Raw genomic sequence first — 20881 nt, forward strand, 5'->3', positions numbered from 1 at the left:
CAGATATAAGAAATCTAAAACAACGAAGAGTGAAATGTAGAGGAGATGCCATAAGTCGTAGTTACATGAAGGCAAAGCTTGCTGTTAGCCCGTAATCTGTTGTGTCTAATGACGATCAGTCAGGTTTTATCAAAGAAATGCAAGTAAATTGTACTTTATAATTTTGAGCGAAAAAAGACGGCGAGGCTGTTGTGGAATCGATTACTGCTTTGACACATTCATATACAACAATGACAGTAACAAATATGAGTGGATTACAGTTTCTACAGCTATTTAATGCTAAAAATCTTATAATCGACATACCAAAACCTGAGAAAACAATCCTTAACAGTTAATTCCAATCGGTTTCTAACCAGCTGCAGAAATTAATTCATTGCTTTTGTTCAGCTCTTGGACTGGGCTTAACTATACCTCTCTGCCTGTCAGAAGGACGATGAAAGTACTGCTGATATCATTGAGATTCCACCTGAGAAACCAATGTGAATCTCGATAACGAAGTTTACCGAGTGTGTAAAGTACAGCATTTTTAAGGAAATTGTCAGACAATATAATTTACAGTAGCTCCGCGTCATTTGAGGTTTATCAGGACAACAGTATTCTTTAATTTCAGTCATTTGTACATCAGTAGTTTGCATTGGCGCATTTTACGAATTGCTTAAAGTATGCTCGGTACCTATGCTGCACAATACGCACAGCAACGGCCAGGATCATTTATTACTTTACCACATTGTGATTATTGTGATTTGCTTGAGAGCATTAATTTTTCTTTCGTTGGGTGTGCCTGGTGTAAGGAAAATGTTTGTTTTCGTCATTCAGAAGACACTTCGCTTTATTGTAACGACTACAGTGCTATCGTTTGTCACTAAAACACACATTAGTCAAAAATTATCATAAGAAATGTGCTACAGGAACTGTTATACAATCAAATGTGTGTAAAATAAAGTCATGATTGATGGAAGTCATCTATAAGCACCATACTGAATTATTTTCCTCTGCTAGTCACGTTTGTAAGAATTACATATGCAACAATGTAGCTGTTGATACGAAGTGCCTGTTATTCAAAACATTAATAATTCGTAACTATTTTTTTGTATAGTTTAAGTACTTCAAAATCGCTTGGTCCCACTCCAGGTAATGGTACTATGCTGCGCTACGCTCTTTTGTCACCGCCGATCGCCTGCTAGGTAGGAAGAACTGTAGAAGCTGTGCTTCATGTCACAAAGAAAAATAGCTTCTATAATTTTCAAAAATTAATTGCAGTGCGTCTTAGCAGCTAAAATTTTGACACTGCATTTCTTTCTTGTATTCTTATTGCATACAAATGTCAGGGTGGGTTCGCCACATCAAATTGAGCAGTACCCTTGTTAGCTTTACTATCCATTTTTAGTTTGCCCCCAACCCAAAACACCCTAATTACCGCAGTTGTCCAGTTAATTTCATTTCTTTTTATTAGCTGAGAGAAATTCTTTGCTTGTTTTTCTTTTTTTTTTTAAAGTTCGTTTTCAGTAGTGGTCTAACCTGTGGTCGCCATGTTATAGAATGTAATCGGCCTGTTATTAAATGGTGTCTGTGTTAGTAGCTCATGTAATCTATGCTCTTTGGTCGCTATACGAAATCGTGAGCCAAAGCAGACGGGTGGAATCAGACTTTGGCCTATTCCGCGTTTTTGAATGCCAAAGTAATGAGTTTGTGATCTATAGAGACAGTCATTGGTCAGACTAGTATTTGAGGGTGGAAGTACGTGACTGCCTCATATATTGCTAACAAGTCTGGATCATATGCATTTCACTTCTGTTGGGCTGGCTGCAACCTTTTAGAGAAATGTTGCTGCGAGTGTTGGTCTACTTCTTGGTGGAGTGCTACTCCAACTGCTTTGACTGTCTTGCATCGACCACTGTTCCAGGTGTGCGTGAGATGCCAGGTGGGCGAGTAACACTGCTTAAGTTTTGGGTGTCTACTGAACAGGTGTGCGTCCAGTGGCGTCATGACTTGCAAATGCATCCACGAGTGGTGCCACTGGCCAAAACAGTATGGCCTAGGATGGTGACTTGAGGTTTCCCTATGACACATTTGTTTTCATTAAATACTATTACATGGTCAGACAGCCTTTGAACACCCCATCCACAAAACATTCCCATATCTGAGCGACGTATTGGAGGCCAAACGACCTGAATAAAAATTCAAATAAAACAAATGGCATGATAACCGCATTCTTCGTCATGTCAGTAGTCGCTTTTTTTTATTTATTTTTTATATACAGCTGAGACCCCTAAAAACCTTTTCACCACCTAGCATGCACTTGAACTCTTGTATGTAAGGGGCTGGATACTTGTCTCGTATTGTTCTTGCGTTTAAGAATGATAGTTGCCACAGGGCCTCTAAGAGCCATTTTTCTTGTGGCTAAGGTATAACAAGGGAGGCTGGAACGCTTAGATCACAAATTTATTTAAAACATTGTAGGCCATTAAAACAACAATGTGCAAGAATTAAGGTGCTGTGTTCTAGCAAGTCTGAGAAAATCGCAAGAGAAGTTTTACATGTTTATAATGTGTCTTATGTGTCTTTACGTAATCCTGGACATATGCATTCATGGTGGTCATGTAGTTTAATCTAAACTTTTTTCATCACAGGTCATCCATAGTTTGCATCCTATCTATTGGAAGAAAGAGACATTTTTAAAAAGTCAGCAATGTGTGTTTTCCCTTAGAAACTCTGAACATTCCCTGTAAAAGTGGGGAAACTGCACCCATTCGATGTAGTAGATGCCATTTCAATTTATGTTTTCCATGTCTGTATGACAAATACCATCCCGATGTGATGTCGACAGCACATCTGACGAGTAATTTTACATTATTCTTATGATCTGGCACATTGTGACTTGCTATATCACTGAATAATGTCATTTGCATCATTATTTATTGAGACTTGACTTCGGCTTTCCAAGTCTGTCCCTTGTCTTTGAAAATTAAATTAAAAGTAGAGTCAATAGTAAAATAACATCTGAAATTCACTACAACTTCAAGATAATGCACTTTTTTGATTATATTACCTCTAAAATGTCATATAAATTAAATAGTGTGAATAGTGATGGAAAAATTACAGATTAAAAAGTAAGTGTTGGCAGGATTTGAGCTGCAGTCTCACCTACAACACTCTTGCTTAGTGCAAACACTAATCACATAACCCTAGTGACTTCTTACAGCCAGCACCCTCTCACTGATTCATCAAGTACATAACAGACGTGTAAAACTTCTCTTGCGATTTTCTCAGAATTGCCAGAGTAGTGCACCTTACTACAAAAGTGATCCACAAATTAAGGTCTCCAAAGCTTTTCCACATAGTAAATATCACTTTATTGCAAAACCGATTACAGATTTTGAAAGGCGCTTGAGATCCTTCAGTTCTGTAGCGAGGCAGCAGCTCCAATTATTGAACATGTGAAAACTTCTTAGGGGGCAGGTGTGCGAACGAAGTTAGCGGTGTTTGTCTGTTCGGTTCTAGTCCTCTTCTTATGATGCTACTTGGACGAAATAACACTATCACAACGAAGTGTGTTTACTGCAGTGGGCCGAGCCAGCGGCTTCTTCTCGTAGTCAGACGGTAGGAACAACGTACCTCTCCCGATTAATTCTTAAACCATCTTTAATTTGTTTTTTGTTTTTTTCTTTTTTTCGGTCGGTTTATGCACCCGCTCTGTACGCTTGTGCCATTGGCAAGAGCCTATCCACGGTCCTGCAGAAAACCACATTGCAACCAAGACTTTCCCCCACCAACGTAGATTGATACATAACTGCAATGTTGATTTAAGATGCCACGAAACAATACACTGATGGAAATGGGAAGTGTTGGACGATACAATGAACGTTCTGACCTACCACACTCTCGACATGGAAAATGAAGATTCTTTGAAGGTTAACACTTCGAACACTACCTGGGCGAGGTCTGGGCAATTGCTTCTACCTTCATCAAGACTGTTGACCACTTTACCAAAATATTTATCTTGAAGATTAGTCATGAAAACTTCATAAATGTCTCCATTTTTGCAAACTTCCATATTAATGAGTAGGGAAAACTTTCGCAGCTATGGTCACGTAAGTCTGAAAGCCAGTCACGGCTCTGCCCAGGCGGCAAGATTCTTCTGCTTATTCGACCACTTGCTTTCTCCCATCCTCGTATTGTACAGTGGGCAATGTAAATGGTAAAGTAGTACTGGTATCCAGTTCGTAGGTCACAGGGGGAGGTCTGGACTACAATAGACAAATAATCTCTAATAATACCTAACACCAAATATGGAATTTCGAACCATTTATTACGGTACCAAATCATGGTTCCTATCAGTTTAGATTCGTATGTTATCACTCTCGTTGGTATCTCTGTTCACAGTATTTAAACATCTTATATCTCACAATCAGCAAACTCCTCTGTTGTGTATATAGACAAAATAAACAACACAGTACTACCAAACAGGGGACAACCAATCACTTTTGGCTCTAGCGGGCGTCATTGCAATATTACAAGTAATAGTGACATGAGGTCCTCCAGTTAACGGTAAGAGGTTTATCAGCTGACCTGTCTTTACTCGAAAATTATATTAACGCTGCGGTACTCATAGTTTTTGGGTTTTTACATCCGATCCACATTACTGCATTTCATAAAAAGTTTCGATTATCCCTCTTCCAGGAACTTCGGGCACTGCAGTTTTCACAAACAGCGGTGACTAAGTTATATTTTTTACGTTTATTTTCTGTTTTCCTACCTCAAATATCTTGAAATCTAGCCGCAGCTGAGTAACCTTCGGACTGCGCTTGTTAATGGTCAGAACGCATTCAGAAGGCTGTCCGTTCACATAAGCCGCTGGAAATCCTGGATTTACAAAATATGTACAGTTTTGGTCGCTTTGCTGGCCACATGTCCTCACAACTGAAATAAAGCAAACCCTATTATTTTACAAACAACCGCTATACACTTACCAAAAGTTGTCTGAAACAAAACATTATCCGGGATGCATTTAAGTAAATTGATTAAAAATACGAGTATTCACTATATTTAGTAACCTAAACGCCGAGAGAAGGTATTTTAGACATGCAAAGAGAGAGAAGCATTTCCGTGTCGAAAGCAAAACTATTAAATACTTTACTGTTGTTTGAATAATAATTTTATTCATTTAGATTAACATTTGGAAACAAAAGTAACAGTGAGGAAAAGACTATTCAACAAAGACGTAAAAGAAATTATGAAGGAGGAGAACATACATTTTGAATGAAAATGAAATTTCACCCTTGAAAGCAGTAGTAAAAAAAGCGTTATTGTATAGCAGATTACTGCAAGCAACTACAAACATGACATAGTAATTCTCGTAAAGGAGCCCCTACACAATCAGCTCTACATAGCCATCAGCTGGATAGTCAAATCAGACAGTTTTATATGCACTGGTCTATTCTTTCCTAAGTATCCTGGATTACTTTGCCAATTAATTTACTTCCTACAATAGACAAAGAAACGTAATTTGATCGTGGTTACGTTGTACGTTGATTTTCAACATAATATGCGGACGCGTGAGTAGTGGACATGGTACAAAAGTTGGTGTGAAGCGAGAAGTGTTCACACATTCATTAATTTGGAGTCAGAGGAGAGGCACTACCCAACTTACTGATACAGTTATTGAGGACTCGAAAACCCAAAATATTTTAAGTGGTAAATCAAGCTTCGCGTTCGATTAAAGGACAAAGCATTTGCAAGACAACGAACTTCAGTTCTATATGATCACTGGACAAGTCACTGATTTTCAAATCACAGTGACACGAGTAAAACCTGGATCTTTAAGCGTTCCTAACTTTTTGTAAGCAAATGCTTTCAGTGAACCTACCACTTGCGACATTTACTCGTCTATGAAGACCGTTTACTGTTAATTATTTCAATGAATTTATTCATAAATTCTTTGGAATAGCTCAATAAGACGCATACGAAAAAAATATAAAAAATTACGCTTACAATTATAAGTTGATTGAAGCTTGTAATCAGCAAGAAACCGCGAGCAAGACGTTTCTAGAATTTACCTAATATTGCGTTGATTTGTGTGTTCTCTGAGTCAATAACGCTTTTTGGTGCGGCAGTTCTGCCCTATGGAAGACAGTATGCGTATTTTCATAGAGTCAGAGACCAAGAGAAGCAAATTTCAGGAAAATCAAAGTGAATGAAAAAAGAAAAATGGTGAAAATAACTTCCATAGTGTTCAAAAGAAACAGCTGCTTCATAGATGTAAAACGTAAATTGGCCCAAGTCACAGATATTTACTCAAAACTTGTCTTAAGAAGAAGGAAAGAAACGAAATATAGGAAAATCCGCTGAAAGCCAATAGGAGAGTAAAGCGTCCAGCATTAAGAAAGAAAGCTCAAGTTATCTGCTGATATTCAAAAAGAAACGTTTTAACTTTCCTGGAGACTTGGTATTTGAAATCTCAGCGTATTCCGATAGAAAGTAATGTTAGCAGTGAAGCCCCAACTATTGATCATGCCCTTTCATTCCTCAGAATGCATTTTAGTTCAGTCATTGTACATAATACTTCTAAGAGACCTGTGTAAGATAATTACAGAGCGGGAAATACACCTTTTAGTTTTTACTCAAACTTGAAGAGTGACGCTACCACTAAAAATATTATCTATGATATAAAGTCCCTTATTTGGCTTCAACGTGGCCCTTGCATCATGATACGGGCACCATTTAGTTAATTTGATTTAGGTAATTGACCAATGCTCCGCTACTGAAAGCAGTATGCTAGCTGACGAAAAGACGACGAAGGAAAATATTTTGTGAGGCAACACACGTGGTTTCGCTGATAACGATTAATGAAGCCATGTCAGATACTGACGTGGAACTGTGAAAGAAATCCCTGTAAGCATATGTTTGGAGTACCGTTCCTCATTATACAGTGTACAAGCGAATCTTGGTCTTTGGGAAAATCGCTGATGATGTAACTGAGAGTATCTGAAATCAGATGCCATAGAAGTGTGACAATAGTAAGTGGGACTGGAAAGAACAGAAAACTTTTATCCAAAGAATATACATGAAGCAACACTGCCCTGGAATAGGGAACTTGCGCTGGAAACCGTTGAAGGGGAAGGATAATGTATCAGAGAAAGACTAGAATACGAAGCAGGTTGTTGGGGACGGTGCGTGTTGTAAGTATGTAGACATGAGACGATCACTACGAGAGAGCAAAAGTTGGAGAAAGAAGAATTCAAATTCTCTTGGTGAAACACACACACACACACACGAGAGAGAGAGAAAAGGGGGGGGGGGGGCGAGAGAGAGAGAGAAGGGAGAAAGGAGAAAGGTGAGAGAGACAGGCACACTAGTTTGGCATACGATGCACAAGCTGTCACTGTTTTGTTGCTGATCTGTTTCATAACTAACATGTTAGCAGGCGAAATTAACATTTGCTGCATAGTTAGGAGGACCTTCGTCAGTTCACGTTTGCTGCCATCATCAAGGCAAATGAAGTTATGCAGCAGTGGTTATGAAATACAGCGTGTTAAAAAAGAGTATCCCATATTTTGTGAAGTGGTACGTACGGGCCAAAACAAGGAAAAAAATGTCCATTAAACACGCGATATAAAACGCACACCCTAAGATCTATAAAAACGCGTTCAGTAGAAGAGATGTGTATCATAGTAGAAAACCGGAAGTAGTGCTCACAGCTCTTAAGGTATAGACTTTCGAGCGCCTCTTTAATGGACTTTTTTTCTTGTTTTAGTCCATACTAACATCTCTCAAAATATGGAATACCGTTTTTTCACATCCCATATTTACCCAGTAGTCGATTCAGCTGGGAACCGACTACATGTTAGTATTGATGCTCTTACTGTTAAACATTTTTGAGTATTGCTGCACGCTTATGAGTTCAAATGACATAGCATAATAGTGTTATAGTGGGTTTTAATTTACAAGGTTCACTCAAAAGTTTCACAATAGGGTAGCGGTAGCAGTGCCACGAGTAACAACCTGAATTTTATTTTACTTTTCCACACGCTACCTCTTTAAATACTTATCCAGTCGTTTGACAAGGCCTTAAAACCCTGCAACAAAGAATTCACGTGGCGGCTGTCCATCCAACGAATCTCTTTTCGTGTTACAACCTTATCTTTTTCAACGAGTCGCACATCCAAGTGGCTTTTAAGGAACCAAAACTCATCAAAATCATGAGGGCCAAGCCGAGACTGTACGGCGAATGTTCCAAGAGTTTCCGACGGAATGTCTGCAATAGTTCCTGAGTTTTTGTGCTTTGAGAAGGTAGGCATTGAGATCTGAACGGCGTCCGCCCTCAAGAGTCAAATTCCCTTACGGTGAAAAGCCGGTCGCATTTCCTGCGAGTGGTGCCGTAGGATGCAGCATTAACGGTCTCACCGTGATGCTGGAATTTCAGCTGCATTACAGCCTGTACGCCCCGTAACAGAGTCATTGCCTTGTATGTCGAGATGTCCGCGCTGAACCACTTTACTTTGACTCAGGCTGACAGTAGTGAGCCCACGACCTGCCCCCTGTAACTATTAGGCTCCGTTTGTGGTCTGGAGTTAGTGCCCAGAAATTTTACAAAAATATAACCAAGTCCGGATCCCTGAGAACACCGAAACATATACTGCTAGGCCGCGCGTACGCACTGACTGTTTGACGACGATATCCAGAGGTCATTTCTTGCACACATTGTAACTTAGTATGACTGGAAAACTCCACAGAGCAACAAATATGCTCCTCACTTGTGATTCTTTCTCGTCCTTTCTTGAAGTCCTGTATACTGCCGAGCACGCTTTATCTAATGTACGGCGAGATACGGCACAGCGCTAATAGAATGGACTCGTATTCAGGAGGACGGTGGCTCTAATCCCCAACCAGTCATACAGATTTGGTTTTTCTATAATTTTCCTAAATCGCTTAAGACGAATCCCATGATGGTTCCTTTCAAGGGCCAAAGTCGATTTTCTTTCCTAGCTTTCCTTAATACGAGCTTGTGCTCCGTCTCTAATGACCTCGTCGTCGACGGGGCGTTGAACTGTAACCTTTCTCCTGTGGTGTACAGTGCTCACCTTTCAAGAAATGCATTTCACAAAGAACGTCCTCTCTGGAGAATCCCTTGCCAAAAAATATCGCGCAATCGTGGTGGTACCCTCGTAAAGCATACTTGCCACCTTGCACTGGCAGCATTTGAATCCGTTGAATGCATAATATTGCGTTTCGGAACACCTCCACTTGGCATGTGCTGCCACCTTCTAGGAACACATGTGTGAAAAATTCAAAACGGCATGCAGTAGTATGACATGCACAACATTTTAAACTGAGTCACCCTAGTGCATAAGTATAAAAATACCAAAGATTATTATGAAATATGAGCGCTATATATTGGAAGGTCAGATTGCCTGCAAAACGGAAACCACAGAGCAAATCAAAAATGTTTTATTTCCAACATTTAGCAACACCTTCCAGGTAATTCTCCACATACTCGTCGGTCTGACAGACGTTTTTCCTAGTATGATACTAACTTTTCCAATACTCTCGTCACACGCGGTCGACGCATATTAATGTGACCACCTGTCGAAAACCTGAATAACCATCAGAATGGTGGAAACATCCCCCAGGCTGTGGCTAAGCCGTTGCTCCTCAATACCCTTTCCTCCAGGAGTGCTAGTTCTGCAAGGTTCGCAAAAGAGTTTCTGCGAAGTTTGGGAGGTAGAAGACGAGGTACTGGCAGAACTGAAGCTGTGAGGGCGGGTCGTGGGTCGTGCTTGGATTGCTCAGATGGTAAAGCGCTTGCCCGTGGAAGGCAAAGGTCCCAAATTTGGGTGTCGGTCCGGCACACAGTTTTAATCTACCAGGAAGTTTCTGAATAACCACCTTTTTCAGCGCGGACGTGCAGGAAGAAAGTCAATGAGGTTCTGTAAGGTACCGAAAGGATGTGGAGTCATGCTGAAGCCCGTGCAATTGCCAGCTGTGCTAGGTTTCTCGGCTGACGACCCATGGCGCAAACAGCCTGGTGGCCTCGATTGGGTTTAAATCCGGGGAGTTTGATCACTGAAGTACGGTAAACTCATCATGGTGCTCGTCGAACAACTCACATACTCTGCGAGCTGTCTGACACGTTGCACACTGTCTTGGTGGTAGTTGCCAAGGTGCTGAGATAACAATAAACTGCATGCAGAGGTGGACATGGTCCCCAAGGATAGATACATATTTCTGTTGATTCACTGCTCCTTCCAAAATAACGAGACCACCTAGGTAATGCCACAAAACATTTCCAGGTTTTAACGCTCCATCCTCCAGCCTGGACCCTTGCCACGATTGTTGCCAACGACCATCTGTCCGACGCAGCGTAAAACGTCATTCATCTGAAAAGGCAACCTGTCGCTACTCAGTGGACGCCCAACTCTGGTTTTGGTGTGCAAATGATAGCTTTCGTCGCCGATGAACTGCAGTCAGCACGGCTTCATGAATCAGGGGTCTGTTGTGGTGGCCTATACGCAGCCGTCTTCGCTGAACGGTCGTTGGGGAGATATTGTTGGTAGCCACTTGGTTCACCTGATCGATCAGTTGGTCGACAGTCTGTTCGCCCGTACACATCTCCGCAACCATCGTTCACCCTTGTGCTTTATGGTCCGCGGTGCACCACAGTTGGCTTGGGGCCGGCGGTTTTGGATAGCGCCATTTTGCCATGTTCAGCATACTTTAACCACGGCAGCATGCGAACCGTTTGCAAACATAGCCGCTTCGGAAATGCTTCCACCCATGGCCCGAATGCCAGCGATCATAGTCTTTTGGACGTCACATAAATCGATCTGTGTCCGCATTACGACAACGATTGCACTGTTTTCCGCGTCCCCCTGACGCGCTTAATATACCCTCTACTGCTAGAGCTGCCACGTGCTGTCTGTGAGTGGTTACTGCATGTTGACGTCGAACATAGGCGGTGGCCACATTAATGTGACTGGACCGCGTAGATAGCAGCCGCCCGAGCTTTCAGCCAGTTCTCTACGCTGGTCTTTAGCTCACTGCTTCTGCGAAAATGCTGTCCCCTTAGCCAATGTTTCATGTGGGCAAAGAGATAAAATATGAGGCAGGCAAGAGCTGGCTGTATGGTGGGTGACCAAACGATTCTCATCGAAAGCCCTGCAGCGTCCTTATTGCAGCTGCAGTGTGCGCCCGAGCGTTGTCATGAAGAAGGCCAGACAAGGCCTGAAGGCAACACGCCTCTTTGCTTTTTCTGAAATGCCGTTCATAGACGTTGAATAGTCAGATTTTATGAGGGTGCAGTAATGGTCGTGCCACTTTCCATGAATTCCAACAACAAAACCCCTTTGCGGTCCATGAACGCAGTAGCCAACACTTTCCGATGGAGGTTTACACAGGAAATGACTAAGCTTCCACTCTTTGAGTGGCCATTTTTGTTCTCTTCATTTTCGAAATTGACACTTCTTCCATCTCTGTGACAATTTTGTTCAAAAAATCTTTCCTAGATCACGGTAGCGCTGAAGATAAGGCGCCGCTCATTCGCTATGTTTTGTGTTTGTCGGACAGCATCTTGGGAAGCAATCTCGCACAGAGTTTGCCGTGCTAAAGTCGCTCATTCACGATGATATCGAGAGCTGACCTTGACATTTCGAGAAATGAATCATTCAATACAGAAATTGTGAACCGACGATTTTCTCCAATCGCCTAATCCACTCGCTGAGATAGATCATCAGTTGACAACGTGAGCAGAGTCCTTGGATTAGTAAGGTTGTCTCCATACCCGGACGCGTCCATCCGCTCGATACAACCTGAAACGAGACTCGTCCGACCAGGCAACATGTTTCTAGACATCAACAGTTCAATGTCGGTGTTGACGGGCCCAGGCAAGGCGTAAGGCTTTGTGCCATGCAGTCGCCAAGGGTACACGAGTGGGCCTTCGGCTCCGAAAGCCCATATCGATGATGTTTCGTTGAATGGTTCGTACGCTGACACTTGTCGATGGCCTAGCAATGAAATCTGCAGCAATTTGCTTAAGGGTTGCACTTCTGTCACGTTGTACGATTCTCAATAGTCGCCGTTGATCCCGTCCTTGCAGGATCTTTTACCGGTCGCAGCGATGTCGAGGACTGATGTTTTACCGGTTTCCTGATATTCACAGTAAACTAGTGAAATGGTCGTACGGGAAAATTCCCACTTCATCACTACCTCTGTGATGTGTCCCATCGCTTGCGCGCCGACTACAACACCACATTCAAGTTCACTTAGGTCTTGATAATCTGCCATTGTAGCAGCAGTCACCGATTTAACAACTGCGCCAGGCACTTGTCTTAAATACGCGTTGCCGACCGCAGCGCCGTATTCTGCCTGTTTACATATCTCTGTGTTTGAATACGCATGCCTCTACCAGTTTCTTTGGCGTTTCAGTGTATATACCCTTTAGTGTTATGGATCACCTGCGACTCCATTCTGTGTGTTAGAATCAATAATAAGCAAGATACTTTGTTTATGAAGAAGCAGTTCTTGTTTTGACTTGTGCTACTGACGGAGATGTACGTAAGTGTATTACGGCAAGTCTAACAGACAGAACTATCCGATGTAAAGTGATATGAAAAGTGCATGCAGTATGGGCTGCATATTTGTACATGGTTTCAAAAGATAGACGTCGCATTCATTATTTGTGCCACATCAGCTGGTGTAAATATCTACAGGCTCAGATGGATAACAACCCGTACACTCGCAAGGAGAGGCTTCCAAATCGTATTCTGGATGTTGTGTAACCTACTTACAGGTTACTGGCCGAAACAAGGCTTTTAAGAAAGTGTGTTCATGGCAAAATCCAGAATCCAAATAAAACTGTAACTTCACTCATATGGAAACGATGCCCTAAAACCACATTTTCATCTGTTACTGTTGTCAGAATTGCAACTCACAATGCATTTCTTGTATTTAATGATAGGAAGACAGGGAAAATGAAGGTATTGGAAAGAATAGGCTTTAAGATAGGAAATTTCACTCAAGATGTAAGGAGGAAAATAGATTTACAGCACCTCTCTACAGATGGAAAGTCAGTTGAAGACCTCTTAAAGGAAAGAAAGTAGGAAACAAGAAACGAAAAGAGAAGTCTTCTAGGGAAAGAGGACCCCATGTACAAATCTGGGGCCTTCAGAATGCGTGAAATAAGAAAAAAACATTAGGCTGAGCTTTAAATTGCATTTCCTGAAAATTGTCTATTTTTTAAAGTTATGTACGTTTTTCTCGGAATCTATGAAGGCTAAAATTATGAAACTTTGTACACTAATTTCTACGAACCCAACAAATGTGGACTCAAGAGTAAATTTTGAAATTGTGTGTGTAAGCTGATATATATGGCAAAGTTTTTGGAATTCTGCACGAATTTTGTGTTATACTTACAGAATTATAGATAAAAATCATCAAAATTCGCTTATTCGATATACTGAAAAAAATTATGAGAGAAAGAGATTAAACGGAGAAAATTTTATAGAAATCTCTTAGTTTATAAGAAAAGAGTACGTATATTATTTTTAGAAAATAAAATTTTTAAATTTCACAATAAAGTTAAATACATATAATCCTAGCAATGTAACTATAAATGTGTTAATTTTGTGTCAATTATGGTACATAATTTGATCGCCGTATCTTAAAAATTGTGTATTTAGTGCATCTTTAAAAGAGCGTGCGTTTTTCATGAAGCCTTAAAGCTGTGTAATGGAGCTCATCTGACAGTAGCAGCAGACGCCGAAGCCGCGCGCGCAGTGTCCGCCGGCGGCGCCGCCCCTGCTGGCGCACTCGAGGCGGTGGTAGCACGTGCCCGCCACCCCGTGCGGCGTCACGCACGGCCCGTTGTGGAAACGCACCACCGTCAGCAGGCTCAGCACTGCAACACACAGCGCACGCGCACCGCTAGCAGCATCACACTAACCATTTCACCAGCAAGGGGGCGTCTGCGTTCCGCAATATACACAGTGTGTTCCAGGTCCGTTAGCACTGCTCGTCTCAAATTTCAAACTGCAATGCCATCTCGTGGCGAGTTGCGGCATTACGATCTCCGAAGTTTCAAAAACAGCTGTGTAGAAAACCAAATCGCTAGAACTGCTGCAGCAGGCATCCTGGCCGTGAATGTAACAAAGTAAGAGCATATGGACTATCAGACCAATTGTGTGATTGGATTGAGGAGTTCCTAGGTAACAGAACGCAGCATGTCATTCTCAATGGAGAGAAGTCTTCCGAAGTAAAAGTGATTTCAGGTGTGGCGCAGGGGGGTGTCATAGGACCGTTGCTATTCACAATATACATAAATGACCTTGTGGATGACATCGGAAGTTCACTGAGGGTTTTTGCAGATGATGCTGTGGTGTATCGAGTGGTTGTAACAATCGAAAATTGTACTGAAATGCAGGAGGATCTGCAGCGAATTGACGCATGGTGCAGGGAATGGCAATTGAATCTCAATGTAGACAAGTGTAATGTGCTGCGAATACATAGAAAGATAGATCCCTTATCATTTAGCTACAAAATAGCAGGTCAGCAAATGGACGCAGTTAATTCCATAAATTATCTGGGAGTACGGATTAGGAGTGATTTAAAATGGAGTGATCATATAAAGTTGATCGTCGGTAAAGCAGATGCCAGACTGAGATTCATTGGAAGAATCCTAAGGAAATGCAATCCGAAAACAAGGGAAGTAGGTTACAGTACGCTTGTTCGCCGACTGCTTGAATACTGCTCAGCAGTGTGGGATCCGTACCAGATAGGGTTGATAGAAGAGATAGAGAAGATCCAACGGAGAGCAGCGCGCTTCGTTACAGGATCATTTAGTAATCGCGAAAGCGTTACGGAGATGATAGATAAACTCCAGTGGAAGACTCTGCAGGAGAGACGCTCAGTCGCTCGGTACGGGCTTTTGTTAAAGTTTCGAGAACATGCCTTCACCGAAGAGTCACGCAGCATATTGCTCCCTCCTACGTATGTCTCGCTAAGAGACCATGAGGATAAAATCAGAGAGATTAAAGCCCACACAGAGGCAAACCGACAATCCGTCTCTCCACGAACAATACGAGACTGGAATAGAAGGGAGAACCGATAGAGGTACTCAGGGTACCCTCCGCCACACACCGTCAGGTGGCTTGCGGAGTATGGATGTAGATGTAGATATAGATGTAGAATGCGTGTCTGACACTTGTAGCAAAATGGCAGTGGAGCAGTGAGGCAACATCAACTTTTTTTGTCTTCCAGCGTTTGTGGGCGAGAATTCGTCGATCTCGACCCGGAAACCGAGAGGAAGATTCCTGGTTGCTCCCTCATGACGACACCCCAGCCCACAAAACGAAGACAGTGCACGAGTTTTTGGCTAGCAAATGGATCACAGTCCTGGATCACCCACCATATTCCCGTATTTGGCCTCAGCCGACTTCTGGTTGCATCTCAAATTGAAGTTGGCAATGACAAAATCAAGGACTTCCAAGAAAATTGAACTGCAGGACTAAGTGCAACTCTAAAAAAAGACTAATGTGATTGTCTTAAAACGATTTCAGCTGTGTTTTGATTCAGGAGGGGGGGGGGGGGGGAGGCTGTTTTGAATAAATACAGTGATTTTGTGAACATAGTCCTAACGGAACTGGGACATACTGTGTAGATTATCAGAGAAGCAGTGGCAATTTGCAGCATGTTATTGCTCTGTATCAGCATCTCACTGCTAAAGAAAAGTCTGCTGAAGGTTTGCACAGTTCTTATGATTACAGCTTTCCCCTGTAGGTTGTACTGCCTTCAAGTTGCATTGTTAGTCTACAGTCCTTGGGTGATATATGTGACTTCGAGTTTTCATTTCATAAAATCAATAAACTGTTTTTATTAACCCAAGACCTGTATGACACGTTCGTGTAAGTTGCGTAGTTTCACTTTGTGCTGCTACATCATATCACACTCTCCCATGCAGCGCCAGTCGTTCTGGAGAGACGATTCAGCAGAATGACTGCCCAAACCGCGCACTCGGAAGGACTTTAGATTTATTTCATTTATTGCTTTTAATATGCGAAAAAGGTCTTATGTTTCATTAACATATATTTTACTAGAATTAGTTCTCATGTTCACTACAGTAGACGTCGAAATTCGAAATACTCATATGTGTACTACAGGTTACATCCTCGAAGCACTTTAGTATCTCCTATACAGCGTAAATAATAGCTTTTAAATTTTATTTTGTGTTATTGTCTTCAGTTACCCATGATTAAGAAATACTTTGCACCCTGGAGCAGAGTGATTTCAGTCTGTTATCCTGTTATCCAAGTGTATTGCAAGTGAGTCACAAGGTATTTGTAAGTGATAGTCAAGGGCTCAAAAACAAATTTAGGTTAAGTATCAGAACAAACTGGCCATTTAGATTCTTTAACCATTTTACTGATTTAGCTGTTGTTAATTGTTGGATTATGTACAAAAGGTCTTGTACAAAGGAAGGCGTACCAAAATGCGACAGATTGTCCTCAATAAAATCTAGACTGAATGTGGTTAATAAGCTAATAAAGACTTCTCATACAGGAAGTTCCTCACAGCTCTCTAGAGAAATGTCTGTCCATGAACAGGAGTGCTCTGACAGTTCTGGATCTGGTGATAAAACACACAAGAGAAGAAATGTTGTCCTCCAGCCAAGAAATGTGAGTCGATATGACCAGGATGATAACCTTACTCAGTGCTTAGAGGCGAACAATGCCTCTAAATGTCGCTATGGAGGATGGAAAAATCGTGTGAAAGAAGTGTAATACGGGAGTATGATTGTTCGCCTGCTTGGGTTACTTTCCTTGAAGTGGACCCTCCCAACATTCTACTGTTTCGTTTATCTCATCCAGCGTCAGTAGCATCGTTGGTGCGTGGTGTTACGTGTTGACGTGAACGTTTAAGTTTGGTTGCTTTGTTCGTTTGTTTCGTTTTTGTCACTGTTAAAATGCTAACCATTGAAGAACGTGTGCTTTTAGTCGAACAAGTGTTCAAAGCTGGCGGTAAATACACAGTTTCAGTTCGTCAAACATTTAATTCAGTTTTCCCGGAGATAACACTCCCACATCGCGATACTGTGCGAGATTTGACTGACAAATTTCAAAGTACGGGTTCAGTGACAGATGCACCGAGAAGTGGTCCTCGTAACGTTTTGTCTGAGGGTAAACTACTCGATATTTCCGATAAAATGTCCATGCGTCCTAACAAGTCAGTACGAAATCACGTTCCGGAAATCGATGTTAGTGTCGAACGGCCCCATACAGCTATAAGGAAAAAATTTGAACTTTTGCCATACAAAGTCACGGTCATGTAAGAACTGAATAATACTGATCATGGCAAGAAACAGCGTTATTGTCAATGGTTGAAAAATTTCGTTCAACTAAATAGAAGGGGTATTCTTAATGAAACGTTTTCACTGATGAGGCGTGGTTTCATTTATTCGGGTACATGAACTCCCCAAAATTCTCGTATGTGTAGTACTACAAACCCATTGTGTTCATGAGGAACCAATTCATTATGTGAAAATAGAACTCTGGATTGCAATTTCTAGACGTCAGATTGTAGGTCTCATATTTTGCAACGAAACAATAAACGCACAACGATACTGCAGTGATATTCTGTACCCATTCATAGGAGAACTTGTGTTAACTGAAATACTGAACGGTTATTTTCAACAAGATGGTGCAACCGCGCATACAGCTCGCGTTTCAATGTCACTGCTTGCTGATGGTTTTTGGTGATCGCATAAGGGACTTTGGCCTCCATGATCACCTGACCTAACACCACCTGACTTTTTCTTCTGGGGTGCAGCGAAATCAATTGTCTATAAAAACCGTCCAAAATACATCGATGAATTGAAAACTACAATACCCACTTTCAGTGCTTCTGTTTCAGAAGAAATGTTACAGTTTGGGTTTGGAAACATGATTAGACGAATTGAATTGTGTATTCAACAACAGGGGGGGGGGGGGGGGACACTTTCAACATCTGATGTGACAATTTGTAAGTAAAAACGAATATTCAATAAATTACTCACTTATATTTCACTGAGTTTCATTTCGGTATATTCATTGCGGCATACGGCACGCGCGGCTAACAATCATATGGCACTGCGGGGAGACTTTTTGAACTGTGGGGAGACTTTTTGAACACTTTGCACATTTGTGAAAATTTTTTCCTTGTACTGGTTAAGACCCATGGTACACTACATGTACCTTACATATACTCTAACGTGAAGCAAACTACGTACCACGAAGTAATTATCCGAATGGGAAGGCAATCGGTAGATGAGATATACATAACATGTGCAGACAAACAGATGATTACAGTTTCAGAAAAACAACTGGATGATTTATTCAAGAGAAAGAGCTTCAGAAACTGAGCATATCAAAAACACGTATAATTATACGGCTTGGCCGGGCGGAGTGGCCGAGCGTCTCTAGACGCTACAGTCTGAAAGCGCGTGATCGCTACGGTTGCAGGTTTAAATCCTGCCTCGGGCATGGATGTGTGTGATGTCCTTAGGTTAGTTACTTTTAAGTAGTTCTAAGTTCTAGGGGACTGATGACTAAAGAAGTTAAGTCCGGCTGGCCGCGGTGGCCGTGCGGTTTTGGCGCTGCAGTCCGGAACCGCGGGGCTGCTACGGTCGCAGGTTCGAATCCTGCCTCGGGCATGGATGTGTGTGATGTCCTTAGGTTAGTTAGGTTTAAGTAGTTCTAAGTTATAGGGGACTTATGACCTAAGATGTTGAGTCCCATAGTGCTCAGAGCCATTTGAAACACCTTTTTTTTTTCTATACGGCTTGGCACTGATTGAGATAGATGTTGTCTGAGGGACAACGTGCCAAATGCTGTCCAATTGATGCGTTACATCGTCAAAATCCCGAGCTAGTTAGAGGGCCCTGCCGATAATCCTGCAGACTTCTCAACTGGGGCGACATCCGGCGACCTTGCTAGCCAAGGTGAAATTTGGCAAGCACAAAGGCAAACAGCAGAAACGCTCGCCGTCTGTGGGAGGGCATTATCTTGCTGAAATGTACCCAGGATGGCTTGAATGAAGGACAACAAAACGGTGCGTACAATATCGTCGACGCACCATTGTGCTGTAAGGAAAGCGCGGATGACAACTAAAGGGGTCTTGCTATGAAAAGAAAATACACCCCAGACCATTACCCCTGGTTGTCGAGCTGTATGGGGGCCGACAGTCAGGTTGGCGTCCCACCGCTGTTCATGGCGCCTCCAGACACGTCTTCGCCCTGAAATCTCGTTGACTGGAGTGTTGCTGTCTTCGGTGACGAGTCTGCTTCGAAATAAGCCCCAATGACCAGGAGTGATGATCCGAGGCTCCATTCCTTTTCGTAGCTGCACCCCTTTCGTTGACATCCGCTGCACGCTTACACCTATGCCCCGTTTTATTGCCCGTCGTTGCAAGTCATCGTGGAATTACCCTTTCAGCAAGATGATACCTGTTCTCCCAAGGTGAGAGTTTCTACTGCTTATCTTCGTGCTAGCTTAGCCTACCTCGGCCAGTAAGATCGCTGGATTTCTCCCCAGTTGAGAACGTCTGGAGGATTATGGGCAGGGCCCTGCAACCAGCTGGATATTTTGACAATATAACGCGCTAATTTGCACAGAATTTGGAGCAATATCCTTCAGGAGGACATCCAACAACGCAGTCACCCAATACCAAGCCTCACAATTGCTTGCATAAGGGCCAGAGGTGGAGCAACGCATTATTGATTTTGTCAGTGACGATGCTCTTTCTTTTGAACAATTCATCCAGTTTTTTGAAATTGTAACCATTTGGTTGTCTACGATATTGCAGTGCATGTTTAGTCTGATTCCGGTGCATGCATGTCCAAAGGAACAGCAGCTGCGGCGACCACAGCCGTTACGAATCACATCAAATGGATTCGCAGATGCGAGTAAGGGCTACCATCAGCTGTAGAATGGAATGACGACAGTGGAAATAAGCGATAAGCGAGAAATCCCGGTTCGTGTCCCGGTCCGGCACAAATGTTTATTGTCGTCATTCCATCCCACATCCTTATTCGCAACTGCGAATTCATTTAATTTGGTTGTCTGTACATGAACATCACATCTGCCAATTTCCGTCCCATTCAGAAATTTGTTCGTGGTGTGTCCTTTTTCTTTGTCGTAGAATTTGTTTTACAAAATATAAAAAAAAAACAAGAATTAAAACAATGTAACTTAGAATGTAGCTATGTGCTATAAGAATAAAGCACATGATGTTTTTGTGCTGTCATCTTCTGAAAGCTCGGAGGTACTTTGGAACACCGTTGTACGAGTATGCTCTACAACTCTCCACGTTGGAAGGTGAAAAGGCGGAATATATTTTTTCATATTGCTACTTGTGACTACGACATTAATGAAAAAAATCAACCTTAATGTTTTTCGCTCCGCAAAAAATGACAGTGAAACCTCTAAAAAGTGGCCACAAACTTCTTCCACGTTACAAACACATGTTTATGTTGCTGGACATTAAAAATGTAGCACCAATAAGGGTACAAATAACGAAATATTCTTACTTTGTGTATACACTATGGTATGAAGAACACGCTTTTAAAATTGTTGGTGATTTTTTGGGGGAAAGGGAGCGGGATATACCGGCTGCGAAATTTAATAAACATAGCTGCCACCTCTGACACTAGGGCACAGAATCGAACTGAACTTGCATAACAGATTCGGGTACGTCGTTCTATGTCCCTTCAGCTCCTTGCCGGAGTGAATCTGTTGTAATGCATTCTGAGTCGTTGCGCGCTACTTCCTCAGCAACCCCTGGCCAGGTCTTTTCAGTGCAAGAGAACTCTGCCGAATGTGCTGGTCTGCGTACGGATACGTCAAGACAAAACACTAGC

General features: G+C 42.2%; 1 protein-coding gene across 2 annotated transcripts in view; it reads right to left on the reverse strand.

Moving 5' to 3' along the window:
- The window catches only part of LOC126320530 (uncharacterized), a 192843-nt gene that overhangs the window by 65605 nt on the left and 106357 nt on the right, over positions 1-20881 (reverse strand). For both annotated transcript variants that reach the window (XM_049993999.1, XM_049994001.1), the window contains 2 exons: positions 13739-13891; positions 4757-4920 (listed from right to left, as the gene is read on the reverse strand). In XM_049993999.1, coding sequence (XP_049849956.1) covers positions 4757-4920; positions 13739-13891 — 317 coding nt within the window. The remainder of the gene's footprint in view (positions 1-4756; positions 4921-13738; positions 13892-20881) is intronic.

Source organism: Schistocerca gregaria, chromosome 2 (genome assembly GCF_023897955.1).
Source record: "Schistocerca gregaria isolate iqSchGreg1 chromosome 2, iqSchGreg1.2, whole genome shotgun sequence".
Classification (NCBI taxonomy): Eukaryota; Metazoa; Arthropoda; class Insecta; order Orthoptera; family Acrididae; genus Schistocerca; species Schistocerca gregaria.